The 17190-nt window shown below is 42.2% G+C and overlaps 1 protein-coding gene across 2 annotated transcripts in view; it reads left to right on the top strand.

Moving 5' to 3' along the window:
- Positions 1–17190, top strand: part of LIN9 (lin-9 DREAM MuvB core complex component) — a 328489-nt gene that overhangs the window by 44372 nt on the left and 266927 nt on the right. For both annotated transcript variants that reach the window (XM_069236171.1, XM_069236170.1), the window contains exon 5: positions 7627–7760. In XM_069236171.1, coding sequence (XP_069092272.1) covers positions 7627–7760 — 134 coding nt within the window. The remainder of the gene's footprint in view (positions 1–7626; positions 7761–17190) is intronic.

Here is a 17190-nt window from a genome sequence, read left to right on the forward strand (position 1 = left end):
TGGTGTATTCGATCCGCACTCCATCATGGTCACTTGAAATTGTGGCTACGCCCCATTCGACTTAGAACATTGACTATTTTTAGCACTTTGTGGTTTTTGGCTTCTTTCTTTCATAAAGGTTTAATAATTTATATCTGCGGGTTCCCCTAATTTAATTTTTGTCATTTTAGTGTCATTTTTTTTATTTTACATGTTTTTTTTTCCTGGTTTGGTTTAGGATTTTATGCTTGCAGTTCCACTTTATTAATGTTTTAGTAGTGCACAATTATTTTACACATTGCCCTAAGTTACGTCTGTCTGCTCTGTGCCATTTTCTAGCAAGGAGATAAGCTCAGGATAATTTAGTGACTTTGAGGGTTCAGCCTGAAAAAAGGGTTTTGATTATTCCTCAGGTCCTTAAGGTGGGTACTCACCCCTTCTCAAATATTCCAATTTCTTACAAAATACATATAGCCCTTTCCTCACAGATTGTGGCAGTTATGTATATTATGTATCTGATATACAAAGGTTTTTTTTTTCTCTTATAAAAAATCTTCAGGGTACTATAGCCCGTTGGCCCTGTCCTCTTGTCCTGATGGAGACCCCATCAAACACTTTCTAAGGGGTGATGATGGAGACTGTTGCAAACAAATTTAGTTGTCTTATCACCTGACAACACACCAGAACCCCTCTTGTTTACCTACGTTTGAAACTGTTTTGGTGTCCCCAATTTTATTTTTGACCTGCAGCTTTTCACTAGTACTGCAAAATAATCTAGATTTACTTATTCAGGCACCTCTGATTGCAATATATTTTGGGTTGTCTATTTAAGACATTCACTTTCTATTTTAATATAATATTGTACTCCTACATGTTGTTGCGATCTACTTATGCTGTTCTCCTTTGCTACGCAATACCCACCACTTAGTGGGTATGCCCTACTACTTTCTATGAATACCTGGTAAATGTACTCCGAAATAACTATTGTTTCTTTGTGTTTGAAGTTTATTTAAAAAATGCAATTTTTTAATACTTTGCCTTATGAGGTGAGAAATCGGGAGTTAATAAAATTTAGAATAAGAAGAGTAACGGGCAATATAGAGTATAAATCAGGGGCCTACAACCTTTTCTGTAGTGAGAGCTATTTCTGCTCAGTGAAAGTCCTCCTGAGCTACCAGCAAACGTTATTGTTGTAAAAATATTGACCACATGTGTTTACATTGCACTATGGGCACACTAAGCAGGTTTTATCAGAGGTGACCACCTAAGCGGTTCCGGGATATTTTCAGCAGAAATGTCATTAAAAAGCTTATCAGTGTTAAAATGCCATTGCCTGAATATTGAAGTAACAGCCAAATCATCTAGCACAATGGACAATACCACAGCAATATGTCTCCAACTCAGCTTGAATTAATATTCATATATCACTTTAAATGTGTTTTGGAATTGCAACCTTTTGTCTTCGGCTATCCGTTTCTGAAAATATGCATTATCTGGCAAATACCACTGTCAATTTGAGCAAACAAACTTAATTTGCAAGAGGAGTAAGTTTCAGTTTTAGATGCCCAGGCATTAATACAGTCAAAGGCCATCAATGTTCACTGTAACACCAAATATGTCTGTAATATCTCAAAAATGCTTTCCATTATGCGAGGGCCACAGACACACAGATGAATGCATATGAGGCTCCTAATTGTATCAGCTCTGTATCTATACCCTGTTCTCCCCAGCTTCGGGGCAGAATACCAAACTATGGTGTATCAGCACTGGTATGTGCTCAGACTACTGCAGGCACTCTTCTTTCATGGCCCAATGTTCACATACATGGGGTGACTGACAGAGCAGGGCTTACAGCATGGCCACTCTCCTTGTGACTTAGCTAGATTTATGGAGATAGTTATGTAGCAGACCCTGTAGGCCAACAAAATGTTTGAGTGTTAGCATGATGCCCTGCCATCAGTTTAGCTCGCTGTTACTCTAAGGGCCTTGAGTTGAGTATTGTTGAGCAGCATTCTTTAATGTACACAGAGTCTCTCTGTGAAGTACTGGGCTTTGTTACAGCACAGAGAGCCATTTTAAGGGTGCTGATGAGCTGCCAGTAGTTCCCGAGCCACATGTTGGAGACCCCTGGTATAAATGTCAGGTTTTAAAAGAATAGATAATTTAGAGAGCATCCATTTCAGCTGACTATGAAAAAATAGAGGGCACCATGTAGAAATATGATTTTTGTTTACTAGTATTATCGCAATTTAAAGGCGTTGTGCCACATTGCAGAAGAGGCCAAAACACTTATGCTGCCTTCCATAATATTGCATAAGTGCATAATTTGCACCCACACTACCTCAATGGATGAATGGGGCCATGTCCCAATCCAAAATAGGAAACTCCTTTGCCTCTTATTGCAGACAAGCTCTTGGGAAGTGTACCCAACTGCACCACCTAAGACGTGGTGCAGAGTCGGTGCCCTACAAGAGTGTCCTTTGGGTGGGGTCCCTTGGGTGCACCTGGCAACACGTTCCAGAGGTAATTGTGAGAATTGTGGCTTCTCCTAAAGAGGTGATTTTGAAAGCAATTTCAAAGGAAGCTATTTGAAAGGAACTCTGTATCTTTATAAGATCAAATCACACTACAAAGCACCCATTTATCACCTTTTTGTGGTTGGGGGCGTGAATTTTAACTCATTTATTTCAAGGCAGTACCAGTTATCCACCATATACCTTTACATCCCTGTAAGGAAGCCGAGAATGACTGTCAACTTGGATCCATCTTTACATAGCTGGTCAGGTGTGGTACAGTGTAGTAGAGCTGTTAGATATATTTGAGAATAATTGTTTGGAACAAGTAACTCTCACATTTTTTGGCTTGATTTTTATCACCTATTTGCATCATGGAAACAAGCAGTAAGAAAACGATTCCAGTTAGTGAAAAAATCTATATTGAGAAGTGCCCTCAATAGACTCGGATTTTTGTGAATGAAGCCTGCCACAAAGGCAGAACACTTGGAGAGAGTTTGCTGCCATCAGAAAGAAAGCAGTACATGCAGACTTTGAAAAGAGAACAACATGGAACAATTATAAAAAGAGAAGATGATAAAAATCCTTCGAAAGTATGCATGCTTCAGAGGCACAAACCTATCCTGGTGAGAAAAACTAAAATGGAGAGGTGAGGCTTAGATGTCTGCAGAGTTGAGATTAAGGACAAATAGACTTCCATTAGCCTCAACACCTAAACTTCAGTGTTGTCCCCAATAGGCATCCATAGGCACTCTTTAAAAGAACAAGACTTCAACATCTAAGGGGCACAGAAAAGGATTCCAATTCAACACAGTTGACATTGAAGCACCCTAAGATAGTTTGATATGTGCCACACAAGAATCTGATAAAGAGCTGAAAGTCATGCCCGTTTCCATGAGCCACTTACATTTGGCACTAAAATATCAATGATCTAATCTTCAGATTTAAAAGATGCTGAAATGGCAGGCCTCAAATAGTAGCCTACTTGTTTTTGACTCCAAAAATGTTTAAAGCCTTCGAAAGGAAATAGTTTCATGCCAGCTCAAATTTCCAAGAGAAAAAGAGAGCTTTGAAGCATTCAGATGTCATCATTGATAAAAACAAAACAGCTTTATAACCTGGTGCGTTTTCTGATGGACAGAGAAACTCTATCACCATCTGTATATAGGAAACAAAGCTACATTTTTCCTTTATGAGCATCCCCTAAGCAAGCCAAATAGCTGAGCTAAATAAACAATGATCTTGCATAAAGGGCATTGTATAATTGCACAAGCTGTTTTGCTGTTATGTCAAAGATAGCTACAATGTGTAACATTAAAACTGACAAATTGCACAGAACTACCTCTTACAAGGCAGTTATTGATGTCACCTCTGTATTGTCCTCCGTTCTTGCCAAAGTTAGGAGGTTCTTGACAGTATTGTACTGTCTCACTAATCAGGCTGCTAGAAATTCAGTTATGCATGAAGCAAAAGACATTGGAAAGAGGTACAGGGAAATAACATATTTCGTGTACAGGTTCCAAGAATACATAGTTCCATAATGCAAGGTTAACAATGAGCCTAATGTTCAAGTCCTTGAAAAATTTTTTTTTTTGCTGGTGAGGTGAGGAAGGGGTACCTAACAAAACCAAAATACGTTAAGGATCAGCACACTAATATTCAAAATAATACTACAAGATGTCTGACATTTACGCAGAGAAAAACTTCAAGCCAGATCTAGATGAAGGTTTTTTTTTTCTTTTTTTTGCATAGTAGGTCTACCATGCAAATGGAAAGAAATCATGCTGCCTTGTGAAGACAAGTTCCTTAGGCAAACAGTATTTTAACACTATGTGTACTACCAGTGTGCATGTCAGTAATAACAGATAGGACCATTATTGAAGGACCCATTGGCAATGAGGACAGTTTATTGCATAAAGTACAAGATTCATAAGCATGATGAGGGTCCAGTGATAGCTGATACAGGTGGTTGCATGTGGGGATGACCTAATGCAAGAAGGTGGCTGAGGAGTCAGGAGCAGGAACTTATAAACCCAACCTCACGTTAAGTATGATAAACAAAAGTAGGTTTTATATTTCTGGTCTTGTATGACATACCATCTGGGAATTTACTTTGATAGCTGATTATGTCTCCATCATGGTATCCTAATGATATCCATTAACCTAGAATTAATTAAATCCAATTAGATTGAAATATCACATATTAAAGAACCAGGGTCAAGCTACCTCATGCATTATCTTCATTAAGGGCCAGGAAGAAGAACATTGGGACATATAGAATGACCCCACATAAAAGGGGAATTTGGACCCTCCCTTTAAGGTAGCAAGTTGCCTAAATGCCAAAGAGCATAGTGTAATTTAGGATACAGCAGGGCATTGATGCTTGGACACTGTCTGCTTCTTTATGGCCTTATTGTATCTTAAAAAACGTAATTATTTAGCACTCTTTTCTTGGGCATCATTCTAATGATTTGTCTTCAAAATTTCTATATTGTGACAGGCTGCAACATTTACTCAGAAATTACTTTCTGGAAACTAAGGGATAGAGAAATCACTCCCCTGTGGCCAAACTGAGCCTGCTTGAAAGAAACAAATCACAGTTTGCTATCATTAATGCCCTTTCTTATTTGGGGACCTAATGTAGTGGCAGGGCGAGGCAGATGCCATACCCTTCCTCAGGCTTCATTTAGACCTCATCTGATATCTCATGGGAATCCATATTCATGAACAGAAAATAAGGTTCAGCATTAGGAACCTCATCAAAGACCTACTCAATGTGGAGGCATCTTTTGCCACTGAGGCTTCATAGTGACATGTTGCACGCTTTTTTTAAGGTAGAACTGTCAGAAGGAGCATCAGTACCAGTGAAGGAGCTGGATGCCATCCAAGAACCTGTTGCAAAGCACCCTTTTGTTTCTGCTTGTTCTTCCATGGGCCAGAAGCTTGCCGCTCAGAGCAAAGAAGGATCCAAAGAAGGATCCAGACATTCCAGATCCATACAATATAGAGAATATAGAGAAGATTTAAGCTACACTCCACACACACAATCTTCAGAATATGGTTCTTACAGAGAAAGATTGCACTAAAATTGTGCTGAGGAGCTCTAGAGTTGCCACTGATATTCTTTCTTGCTGGGGAGAAGACCCTTGGTAAAGAAAGTAATACCACTCCTCATCAAACTAGCCCCCATATTTACCACGATCTCCATTATTGATTCCCTCTAGGAAAGATAATGAAACCAATTTGGGTGTTGTACGCCAACACCAAGGTCTCCCCTGTTCACACTATTTTCATCTTCAGGACTCAAAGCCTCCTGCAAGACCTTAGTTTGTTGGGTTGTGAAGTTCTGGATACCATGGTGGAAATCTTTCAGCCTGTGATTCCTTTGAAAGACGACACAGGTCTCTCAAACTACATCCTCTCAGTTTGAAGAGTAGCTTTCCTCTTATCTGTCATTGTTTTGTCAGAAGAATAGATTATTTTGTTAAAACCATGTAAAAATCACATTCTTACAGGGTAGCCTATCCATCGTTTGTCAAAGGTCACGAGAGAATTTTGAGGAGTTTGTGAGGAGATCGTAAAGAAGTGTACAATGGTTTTGAATTAGACTATTTTTCAGCCAAAGATGCAGTGAGTCTTTATTCTCATAGATATTGCAATGATCTATCTGTCTGCTCACTAAAATTGTGAGTAGCATTTTATGTGCCGTTCCTCATAGCTACTGCTCTCTTGATTAAAACCTGGCACATAAAGTATGAGTGCTCCTGCATTGTCCACAAGTTTTTATTTCCATGAGCTATAGCTGGTACCCATGTATGCCGTTTGGAGAAGGATTGTCCTATCAGCAACAACCTGGCTAAAGCTGTGTTGGCAATAACAAAAAAGAAACTTGAAGAGACAGACCTATCAAAGTGTAGATAAAGCAACAAGCTATCAGAAGGCAACAGCAAGAAACACTTCTGCCTTCTCTGGCAAGCATCCCGGTGAAACAAACACTTAGTTCTGTCTTCTTGCTTAACATCATACAATGAAGGACAAATAGGTCCTAGACTTTGTACTGAATTCATGTGTGATCTGATTGAGAGCATCTCTGTACGTATTAACCAAAAGACAGTGGAGCACTGTACATGGGTTGAGACAGGTATAAAGTCAGTGAGTACTAGGAGAGCAGTCTAGGATGTGGACATTTAATGTGTATATCCTACAAACGTCCGGTGTGAGTTTTTGAGCTGGCTGGTTAGAGATGGAGGCAACTAAAAGAGGTTTGAAGAATCAAAAGAAAGTTGTTCACTCTTGCAATTTTCTTGTACAAACAACCATATTAAAAACAATTCAGACCCACTGGTGACCTAAAATCAGACACCAAATGTGTTAAAAACAAAATCAACAAGTTGCCCTTGGCCATACCTATGAAATCAGTAACATAATGGGACTAGGTGAGTGTACGCTAGACCTCAAAGTTGCATATGTAAACATTCCTAGAGTGAAGAGAGGTAGGACATTATTTTGACTGGAACATAGTAAACTGTGATGCCATTAAAATGACTTCACAGTGACCTGCTCCATGGGCCATTTCCAAATGTGTAGCATGAATGAAACAAGTTAATCATGGAGCCCCTTTACAGAGTCCAACTTCATTGCACTGCCTTGTGACTTATGCTTCTGTGGTCAAAAAGAGGAAAACATACCACAAGACCATACTAGAATAAAGGAGCATCTTCCTACCTATTGAGTCGCTTTGCCACTTCTCTCATCAGACACCATTGCGAATCGGCTCATTAGACAACAATGTTCTAAAATCACTAATTAGCCATAGACAAAGTGACTACAGAATTAGTCATTAGGTAAATCCTAATCATTTGCTGCTTTTTCTTTTGTGCCAAGAGTCAAATTGAGAATTTGTCGATGTATCCAGATCACTTCTTCTTAGTGGCATGCCATTTTTGATCCTGTGTAAAGTATCTTTGAAATGTTCAAAACCTTGAGTGCTTGTTAAATCATTGAAGAACAAATAGACCTATGTAGGATATTGTGCACATCTGTCATCATGATGCAACTCTAGTTGAAATTGCATTGTGTACTTCATTCATGTTGGAAATTAAGCAACAAAAGTGCTCTTCTTTTCTTCATTTAGAAACTAACACCAGCAATGCCAACACCAGACAAAAAAGCCTCACAGAAAATCGGCTTGCGTTTACGAAACCTACTTAAACTACCAAAAGCACACAAATGGTGTATATACGAGTGGTTTTACTCAAACATAGACAAGTAAGTAGAATGTTGTTCTTTGATTTAATTTTTCTCAGCTAATTCTGCCTTTTGAAAGAAAGAAAGGTCCTCTTGCTGTGACTGTGTTCCTGGATGCAATCTGGGGCACAGCGGCTGCGGTGGGGACCCATTGGCCTGATTAAGACTTGAATGTATGCCTTTTCTCTCATTAATGCACACAAATATTTGTCTTGGTATAGTTGTAAGATTTAGAAGAGGGTAAAACTAAAGGAAAACATTTTGTAACTGCAGTTGGTGGTCACTGGGTTTTTGGGCTTTTACTCTATCAGTGCGGTGGTATTACTGGGGGTTACATGTGTATCATAATCATCAACTTAGAAGAAACAACTAGTGACCTCGCTTTGCTTTTACCAGTTCTGTCCTGAGTTAATGAGATACTGCTAAGAAAATGCTCTGGTATTTAAATGGCAGTCATGGACTAATTTTTACCAGGGTCAGTTTGTTCTAGCTTTATTGGCTAAGGAACCTCTAGCGTCCATCCCTATTTATCCACACACACAGCCACACACCTTCTTAAAGGTCTGAGAGATGTCATAGAAAAGGCTTGAATATAAAGTGTTTGCTGCCTGCATGCCTTGCACATGTACCATTGTATTCCCACTTAAGCTCAGCTCTTTCCCTTTGCATATTGTTCGGACTTCATAAAAGTACACCTGATGTCCCCTTATCCCTATGTCCCCATGCTCTTTAAACCCAACCTTTTGAAGCACAATTGATGGAGCATCAACTCCCATAAAACTAATAAACCAGAAAGTTTTTAGGTTCTGGTGAAAACATGTAGAATTATAAACTATGTCTGACACAATGTTCATGAACCAAATAAAACAAAACTGTATGCCTTTACAAGTATGTGCGGTGTCCGATTTTGCTGGGAATAAAACCCAAATATTGTCCTTTGCAATAGATAGAATTGCAGAAGCAGGATTTCTTTTGTTTTTCGTGTTTCAGCTCTGTGCTCAGTACGTTTTGTAGACTACTGTTTTAAATTCAAATGTATTTGCCTTCATCTTTGCAGTGAATAAACTTGTTTCTATATGGACTGTAAGTGGTCAGAATCTAGGTATATGGACTGTGAGTGGGCAGATTCTAGGTTTCTGAGTGGAGTGTATTCTGGTGTTGGATGCAGGCAATGTTTCTTCCCTGGTATGTTTTGCATGTGGTCATGAGTTTGAACATGATCCTGTCTTTAGCTGGAAGACGATCTAGTACTTTAGGGGTCATGTTTCTGGTGGTCTAAAATCTCCATGCTCAAATAGCCTTTAGTGTGTCTTTATATGCTAAGGTCGTCACCTTAATTTCACATATTTCATTTAGTGGTAGACTTTGCATCCAAAGAGTGTGTCATTATGTAAGCATATAATGGAGGTCCCTTCACCTGAATAGATGGTTCTCCTACTCCACTCCAGCTCTCATATGTTAACTGTATTTAATATATTATGTTTCTTTTTTGAATGTTTGTAAAGTGATTGGAAAACCTAGAAACATTTGATGGGTGTGGAAGAATTTGTAAAGTGTAGGTGTATGAGTTGAACATGGTTTGTGAATGCTGCTATTTTATTACACAGTAGACCACTGTTTGTAGTTACTCCACAGGCTTTCATTTAAAACTCACATCAGCATCTGTTACTTAGTACATCTTGTACACTAACAGCTTGTAAGAAGGAAAACATCTTGCATCCATGCTCATTCGCTGCCTACGTTTTGATCTGATGTCTTTCAGAGATTTGGCAGTAATGGCTTTCCAGGTTGGAAATGCACATAGGATAATTTAATCTCATTTTGATAAAACTGTTTGATCACTTCCAGAGTTTGTTTTGGGCATTGAAAATGGCTAAAAGGCAAGTGTGTCCGCTATGAAAATCCACATAGAAGCCTGACATATAGGCTGGCTGGTTTGGAAATGTCTTTGATGCACTAAAAGGAAACATTTAATAATTATAATGTTATTCTAAAAGACTTTTACCAGAACCCTACTCGTAGTTGTGTATTTGCTACCCTGCCTTCTACTCTGAACAGAAGAAATTTTACACTCCCAACCCTTCAGTTATAATCACTGCCCCGTCTTCTTTTGTATGTATTCATCATATCAAAAGTAGGGGAACCTGTTTTTATTTTATTTGTCTGTCTGTGAATTGATAACATGATTTTACTTATTATTGCTTGGTATTTTCTTCATGTGTGCATGTTTGAGCTGTTATGTCTATTGCTCTGCATTTCAACTGTGTTTACTTCCTCTGCATTTCCATTGCTTACTCCTTGTTCTTGACTTTATACTGTCTTTAAAAAAATAAATAAAGTATATACAAATAAATAATTTGAAAGTGCTCTTAATGTGATGTTGGCAGTCCATGAAGGAGGGCAATGACCACACACTCTAATTTTTCATGTACAAAAGTTGACTGCTAACATATAGAGACTACACGGAAATTTCACAAGATTAAGTGTGCAGGTGTTTTATTTTAACACATTGAAACCCCACTGCAGGACATGACTGAGGTAGAACAGAGCTCACAGGAGTGTGTAGAACAGATTAAGAAACTTTTATTTTGTGCTGGGAACCAGCCTTTTGGCTTTAAAAATTCTTGTTTTGTTCTGTCATGGTCTCTACAAAGCTTTGTGGGGAATCTGGCTGATTCTCATCAATCTGAAAAAAATTAAACAAAAGCGCACATTATCATAGTTGTCCCTGTCACTGAGGGGAGCTACTTTGTGTGCAGGTCTGCTGCTTGTGGAAGGGCCGTATGCCATAACTTACGGTGGAATTAGCCAGTGGCTTAAGTGGGCTGACCCATTGTCCCATTATGTATGCTGGAGTGTGTGAAAGAAGCATGTGAATGACATGACGACAGATTAAAGGATGAAGTTTCACTTATAACCTCCGAAAGCAACTATGTTGTACTCATAATTTCAGTAAAATCATAAGGTCTTAGCTAACACCAGACCTTAAAAAGCCAATTGCTCTTGATTTGGCTGTCAGTCTCTTACCTGTGCTAATGGCTTTTTAAATAATGTTTTTGTAAATTTCTACAAATAGACTGGAGAGTTGAAAGGATAGATAAAAAGAGAGGCTTGCAAAGACAGAAGGGTGCGTACATACAGGGAGTGCAGAATTATTAGGCAAATGAGTATTTTGACCACATCATCCTCTTTATGCATGTTGTCTTACTCCAAGCTGTATAGGCTCGAAAGCCTACTACCAATTAAGCATATTAGGTGATGTGCATCTCTGTAATGAGAAGGGGTGTGGTCTAATGACATCAACACCCTATATCAGGTGTGCATAATTATTAGGCAACTTCCTTTCCTTTGGCAAAATGGGTCAAAAGAAGGACTTGACAGGCTCAGAAAAGTCAAAAATAGTGAGATATCTTGCAGAGGGATGCAGCACTCTTAAAATTGCAAAGCTTCTGAAGCGTGATCATCGAACAATCAAGCGTTTCATTCAAAATAGTCAACAGGGTCGCAAGAAGCGTGTGGAAAAACCAAGGCGCAAAATAACTGCCCATGAACTGAGAAAAGTCAAGTGTGCAGCTGCCACGATGCCACTTGCCACCAGTTTGGCCATATTTCAGAGCTGCAACATCACTGGAGTGCCCAAAAGCACAAGGTGTGCAATACTCAGAGACATGGCCAAGGTAAGAAAGGCTGAAAGACGACCACCACTGAACAAGACACACAAGCTGAAACGTCAAGACTGGGCCAAGAAATATCTCAAGACTGATTTTTCTAAGGTTTTATGGACTGATGAAATGAGAGTGAGTCTTGATGGGCCAGATGGATGGGCCCGTGGCTGGATTGGTAAAGGGCAGAGAGCTCCAGTCCGACTCAGACGCCAGCAAGGTGGAGGTGGAGTACTGGTTTGGGCTGGTATCATCAAAGATGAGCTTGTGGGGCCTTTTCGGGTTGAGGATGGAGTCAAGCTCAACTCCCAGTCCTACTGCCAGTTCCTGGAAGACACCTTCTTCAAGCAGTGGTACAGGAAGAAGTCTGCATCCTTCAAGAAAAACATGATTTTCATGCAGGACAATGCTCCATCACACGCGTCCAAGTACTCCACAGCGTGGCTGGCAAGAAAGGGTATAAAAGAAGGAAATCTAATGACATGGCCTCCATGTTCACCTGATCTGAACCCCATTGAGAACCTGTGGTCCATCATCAAATGTGAGATTTACAAGGAGGGAAAACAGTACACCTCTCTGAACAGTGTCTGGGAGGCTGTGGTTGCTGCTGCACGCAATGTTGATGGTGAACAGATCAAAACACTGACAGAATCCATGGATGGCAGGCTTTTGAGTGTCCTTGCAAAGAAAGGTGGCTATATTGGTCACTGATTTGTTTTTGTTTTGTTTTTGAATGTCAGAAATGTATATTTGTGAATGTTGAGATGTTATATTGGTTTCACTGGTAATGATAAATAATTGAAATGGGTATATATTTTTTTTTTTTAAGTTGCCTAATAATTATGCACAGTGATAGTCACCTGCACACACAGATATCCCCCTAACATAGCTAAAACTAAAAACAAACTAAAAACTACTTCCAAAAATATTCAGTTTTGATATTAATGAGTTTTTTGGGTTCATTGAGAACATGGTTGTTGTTCAATAATAAAATTAATCCTCAAAAATACAACTTGCCTAATAATTCTGCACTCCCTGTATAGTTACATTGCATAGATAGGTTGTAGGAAGTTGGCTCTGTATGTACTATTTCAAAGTGAGAAATAGTGTGCACAGAGTCCAAGGGTTCCCCTTGGTAAGATAGTGGCAAAAAGAGACAATTCTAATGCTCTATTTTGTGGTAGTGTGGTCGAGCAGTAGGCTTATCAGAGGGTAGTGTTAAGCATTTGTTGTACACACACAGGCAATAAATGGGGAACACCCACTCAAAGACAATTCCAGGCCAATAGGTTTTTGTATAGAAAAATATATTTTCTTAGTTTATTTTAAGAACCACAGGTTCAAGATTTACAAACAATACTTTAAATGAAAGGTATTTCACTTAGGAACTTTGAATTAGCAAAATAGCATATACAGTTTTCACACAAATGGCAATAGGCTTTTTAAAACTAGACAGTGCAATTTTCAACAGTTCCTGGGGGAGGTAAGTGTTCGTTAGATTTGCAGGTAAGTAAACCACCTACAGGGTTCAAAGTTGGGTCCAAGGTAGCCCACCGTTGGGGGTTCAGAGCAACCCCAAAGTTACCACACCAGCAGCTCAGGGCCGGTCAGGTGCAGAGGTCAAAGTGGTGCCCAAAACGCATAGGCTAAAATGGAGAAGGGGGTGCCCCGGTTCCAGTCTGCCAGCAGGTAAGTACCCGCGTCTTCGGAGGGCAGACCAGGGGGGTTTTGTAGGGCACCGGGGGGGGGACACAAGTCAGCACAGAAAGTACACCCTCAGCGGCACGGGGGCGGCCGGGTGCAGTGTGCAAACAGGCGTCGGGTTCGCAATAGGATTCAATGGTAGACCAAGGGGTCTCTTCAGCGATGCAGGCAGGCTAGGGGGGCTCCTCGGGGTAGCCACCACCTGGGCAAGGGTGAGGGCCACCTGGGGGTCGCTCCTGCACTGGAGGTTGGATCCTTCAGGTCCTGGGGGCTGCGGGTGCAGTGTCCTTACCAGGCGTCGGGTCTTTGAAGCAGGCAGTCGCGGTCAGGGGGAGCCTCTGGATTCCCTCTGCAGGCGTCACTGTGGGGGCTCAGGGGGGTCAACTCTGGCTACTCACAGGCTCGCAGTTGCCGGGGAGTCCTCCCTGTAGTGTTTGTTCTCCACAAGTCGAGCCGGGGGTGTCGGGTGCAGAGTGCAAAGTCTCACGCTTCTGGCGGGAAACGTGTGTTCTTTCAAAGTTGCTTCTTTGTTCCAAAGTTGCTTCTTTCTTGGAGCAGACCCGCTGTCCTCTGGAGTTCTTGGTCCTTTTAGATGCAGGGTAGTCCTCTGAGGCTTCAGAGGTTGCTGGACCCTGTGGAAGGCGTCGCTGGAGCAGGTCTTTTGAAGTGGGGAGACAGGCTGGTAGAGCTGGGGCCAAAGCAGTTGGTGTCTCCGTCTTCTCTGCAGGGTTCTCAGCTCAGCAGTCCTTCTTCGTCTTAGGTTGCAGGAATCTATCTTGCTAGGTTCTGGGAGCCCCTAAATACTCAATTTAGGGGTGTGTTTAGGTCTGGGAGGGCAGTAGCCAATGGCTACTGTCCTTGAGGGTGGCTACACCCTTTTTGTGCCTCCTCCCTGAGGGGAGGGGGGCACATCCCTATTCCTATTGGGGGAATCCTCCAAAATCAAGATGGAGGATTTCTAAAAGTCAGTCACCTCAGCTCAGGACACCTTAGGGGTTGTCCTGACTGGCCAGTGACTCCTCCTTGTTTTTCTCATTATCTCCCCTGGACTTGCCGCCAAAAGTGGGGGCTGTGTCCAGGGGGCGGGCATCTCCACTAGCTGGAGTGCCCTGGGGCATTGTAACACGAAGCCTGGGCCTTTGAGGCTTACTGCTAGGTGTTACAGTTCCTGCAGGGGGGAGGTGTGAAGCACCTCCACCCAGAGCAGGCTTTGTTTCTGTCTTCAGAGAGCACAAAGGCCCTCACCACATGGGGTCAGAAATTTGTCTTTCAGCAGCAGGCTGGCACAGACCAGTCAGTCCTGCACTGAACGATTGGGTAAAATACAGGGGGCATCTCTAAGATGCCCTCTGTGTGCATTTTTTAATAAATCCAACACTGGCATCCGTGTGGGTTTATTATTCTGAGAAGTTTGATATCAAACTTCCCAGTATTCAGTGTGGCCATTATGGAGCTGTGGAGTTCGTTTTTGACAGACTCCCAGACCATATACTCTTATGGCTACCCTGCACTTACAATGTCTAAGGTTTTGCTTAGACACTGTAGGGGCATAGTGCTCATGCACCTATGCCCTCACCTGTGGTATAGTGCACCCTGCCTTAGGGCTGTAAGGCCTGCTAGAGGGGTGACTTACCTATGCCACAGGCAGTGTGAGGTTGGCATGGCACCCTGAGGGGAGTGGCATGTCGACTTAGTAATTTTCTCCCCACCAGCACACACAAGCTGGCAAGAAGTGTGTCTGTGCTGAGTGAGGGGTCCCTAGGGTGGCATAAGACATGCTGCAGCCCTTAGAGACCTTCCCTGGCATCAGGGCCCTTGGTACCAGGGGTACCAGTTACAAGGGACTTACCTGGGTGCCAGGGTTGTGCCAATTGTGGAGACAATGGTACATTTTAGGTGAAAGAACACTGGTGCTGGGGCCTGGTTAGCAGGGTCCCAGCACACTTCTCAGTCAAGTCAGCATCAGTATCAGGCAAAAAGTGGAGGGTAATTGCAACAGGGAGCCATTTCCTTACATAGGTGGATTGACAGACTGTTGCTTAGATAGACGGTTGCACAGATCGCTGATTAGAGAGGTTGCATAAATAGAGGTTTGCCTAGATAGATCACTGGAGTAGTAAAGATAAATGTATGTGGGTTTGTATGTAGCTGCATAGACTGACGGTTAAATAAACACACAGTTGCAAAGGTCACACCAGGCGCGGCCCGTCCTTTAGGGCGGACGGGCCACGCCCCTTTTCCTTTCACCCCTCATGAAGAGTGCAGGTCAGGCTGAACAAAGGTCAGCCTGACAGACGCTCTTGATGTTCAGGTCAGGCAGCCAAGAGCAGACATGCGCGATTTGCGCAGGTTCCTGGCTGCCTGAGCTGAGCTTTGCTGGGCTGAAGAGGTCACAGCTCCTGTGGGCGTGACCTCCAACTCAGCAAAGGTGCCTTGAGGCCCTCCCCCTGGTGACGAGGGAAGTGTCACCCATTGACTTTGACCTGGGCACTTCAGGTTTAAGCCCCGAAGCTGACCCCATCCCACTCTGTGACGAAGTTGGGACTGCTGCCTTAGGTCAGCCAGTGAGGGAAGGCAGCAGTCCAACCCTCCTGGGACCTACGAGGCTGTAGGTAAGTGTATGTGATCTTTTTAAATGAATATTTGGTGCGTGCGTGCATGTTTGAATGTTGATGAGTGTTGTTAATGGATGTGCGTGCGTGTGGTTTAAAAAAAAAAAAAAAATAATAATGTTTAAGTGTGTGTGCTTCCCACGCACCACCCCCTCCCCCCTTAAATCTGACGGCCGCCAATGGGTTACATTAATAGAAATTTACAACAGCATTAGCAGAAGACCAGAACGGATGAAGCAAGAATGTGCCCTATTCTCTGATGAAGAAATGGTAGAAAGTGTCCTGCTATCACAAAGGCAACACTAAAGGAATAATAACGTAAATATGAAAATTCTGGAACTGAATGGAATTATTTTGTGTGGATGTGCTCCTTGTTGAAGAGCAAAATACAGTTACTCAAAGTGAAGTTAGCCAGTGCCTCAATTAGACTGACCCATCACCCCCTTTTTTTAGGTCGAGCGTTATTGTTCGGCCTGCTGTATACTAAAGTATACAATAGTGAGTTCCAGCATTCTGATTTGTTAGTTGCAGTGTCCTTCAAAAATCCTTGCTTGCTAGTGGTCAGTTCTGCCTCTTTGTCCTGCCTTTTTTCACTTTGGGAGTAGCTCAAAGTACTGTGTAATTACGCTATGTACTGTTTATCTCTTCTGTAAGGGACTTTTTTTTGGCATTTGCCTGTTTCACCTCAACAATGTGGGTGCTTGTTCAGTTACTCCTCCCTACCACCTCCCTCTGTAAACATAAACCAACAGCAGAGGGGGGCTTTTCCAGGGCCAGCTCACCCTCGCTCAATTCCTTTTGTTATTTTCAGTCTGGCAATAAAAGTCCAGTCAGTAATTTACAACGCTATGAGCTCTCACTCGAGCAAACACGAGACCATTGCATTCCAAATACTTGTTGTGTTTCGCTGCCACTGGGCTGCATGGAAGTGTTGGAGTACCCTATGCTGCTGGCGTCTTGTGCCCGGTCCGAGCTGCTCCTCAGAGAAGTCACGGAAAGGTCTAACATGGCATCCTTCTAGCAGCGGAAAGACCAGACTTCCAAACACTTAAAAAGCAGATTCCTCACCCTCTAAGTTCATGCTGACAAGGGCTCTGAGGCCCAGGGCACGTTACTTCTATTCCAGTTGATCTCTCGTTCCTCCCCCTCCCTCTCATGCCTTTACTGTTCTGCACAGCGCTTTGAGGCTGCCTAAGTATGCAGTAAACACACAGACCAGCACGACAGGGCGTTCTGTTCCTTCGCTTCTCTAACACCCCCCAACCCGTCCCTTCCCTCTACAGCCCCCTTATTACTTCTCAGTCACTCCCTTTCCTCTCATGCTCCTCGCAGTGCTTTGAGTGCTATACAAACTCCCACCACGGCATTAGGGTGAAACAATTTCCAACAAACAAAACCAGATTCGGAGTCTGAGTGGAGAGAGATTAACGAACACGAGTGAGCAGGCGCATGAACCGGCCATAAAATAATGAG

This window comes from Pleurodeles waltl, chromosome 5 (genome assembly GCF_031143425.1).
Source record: "Pleurodeles waltl isolate 20211129_DDA chromosome 5, aPleWal1.hap1.20221129, whole genome shotgun sequence".
Taxonomy (NCBI): Eukaryota; Metazoa; Chordata; class Amphibia; order Caudata; family Salamandridae; genus Pleurodeles; species Pleurodeles waltl.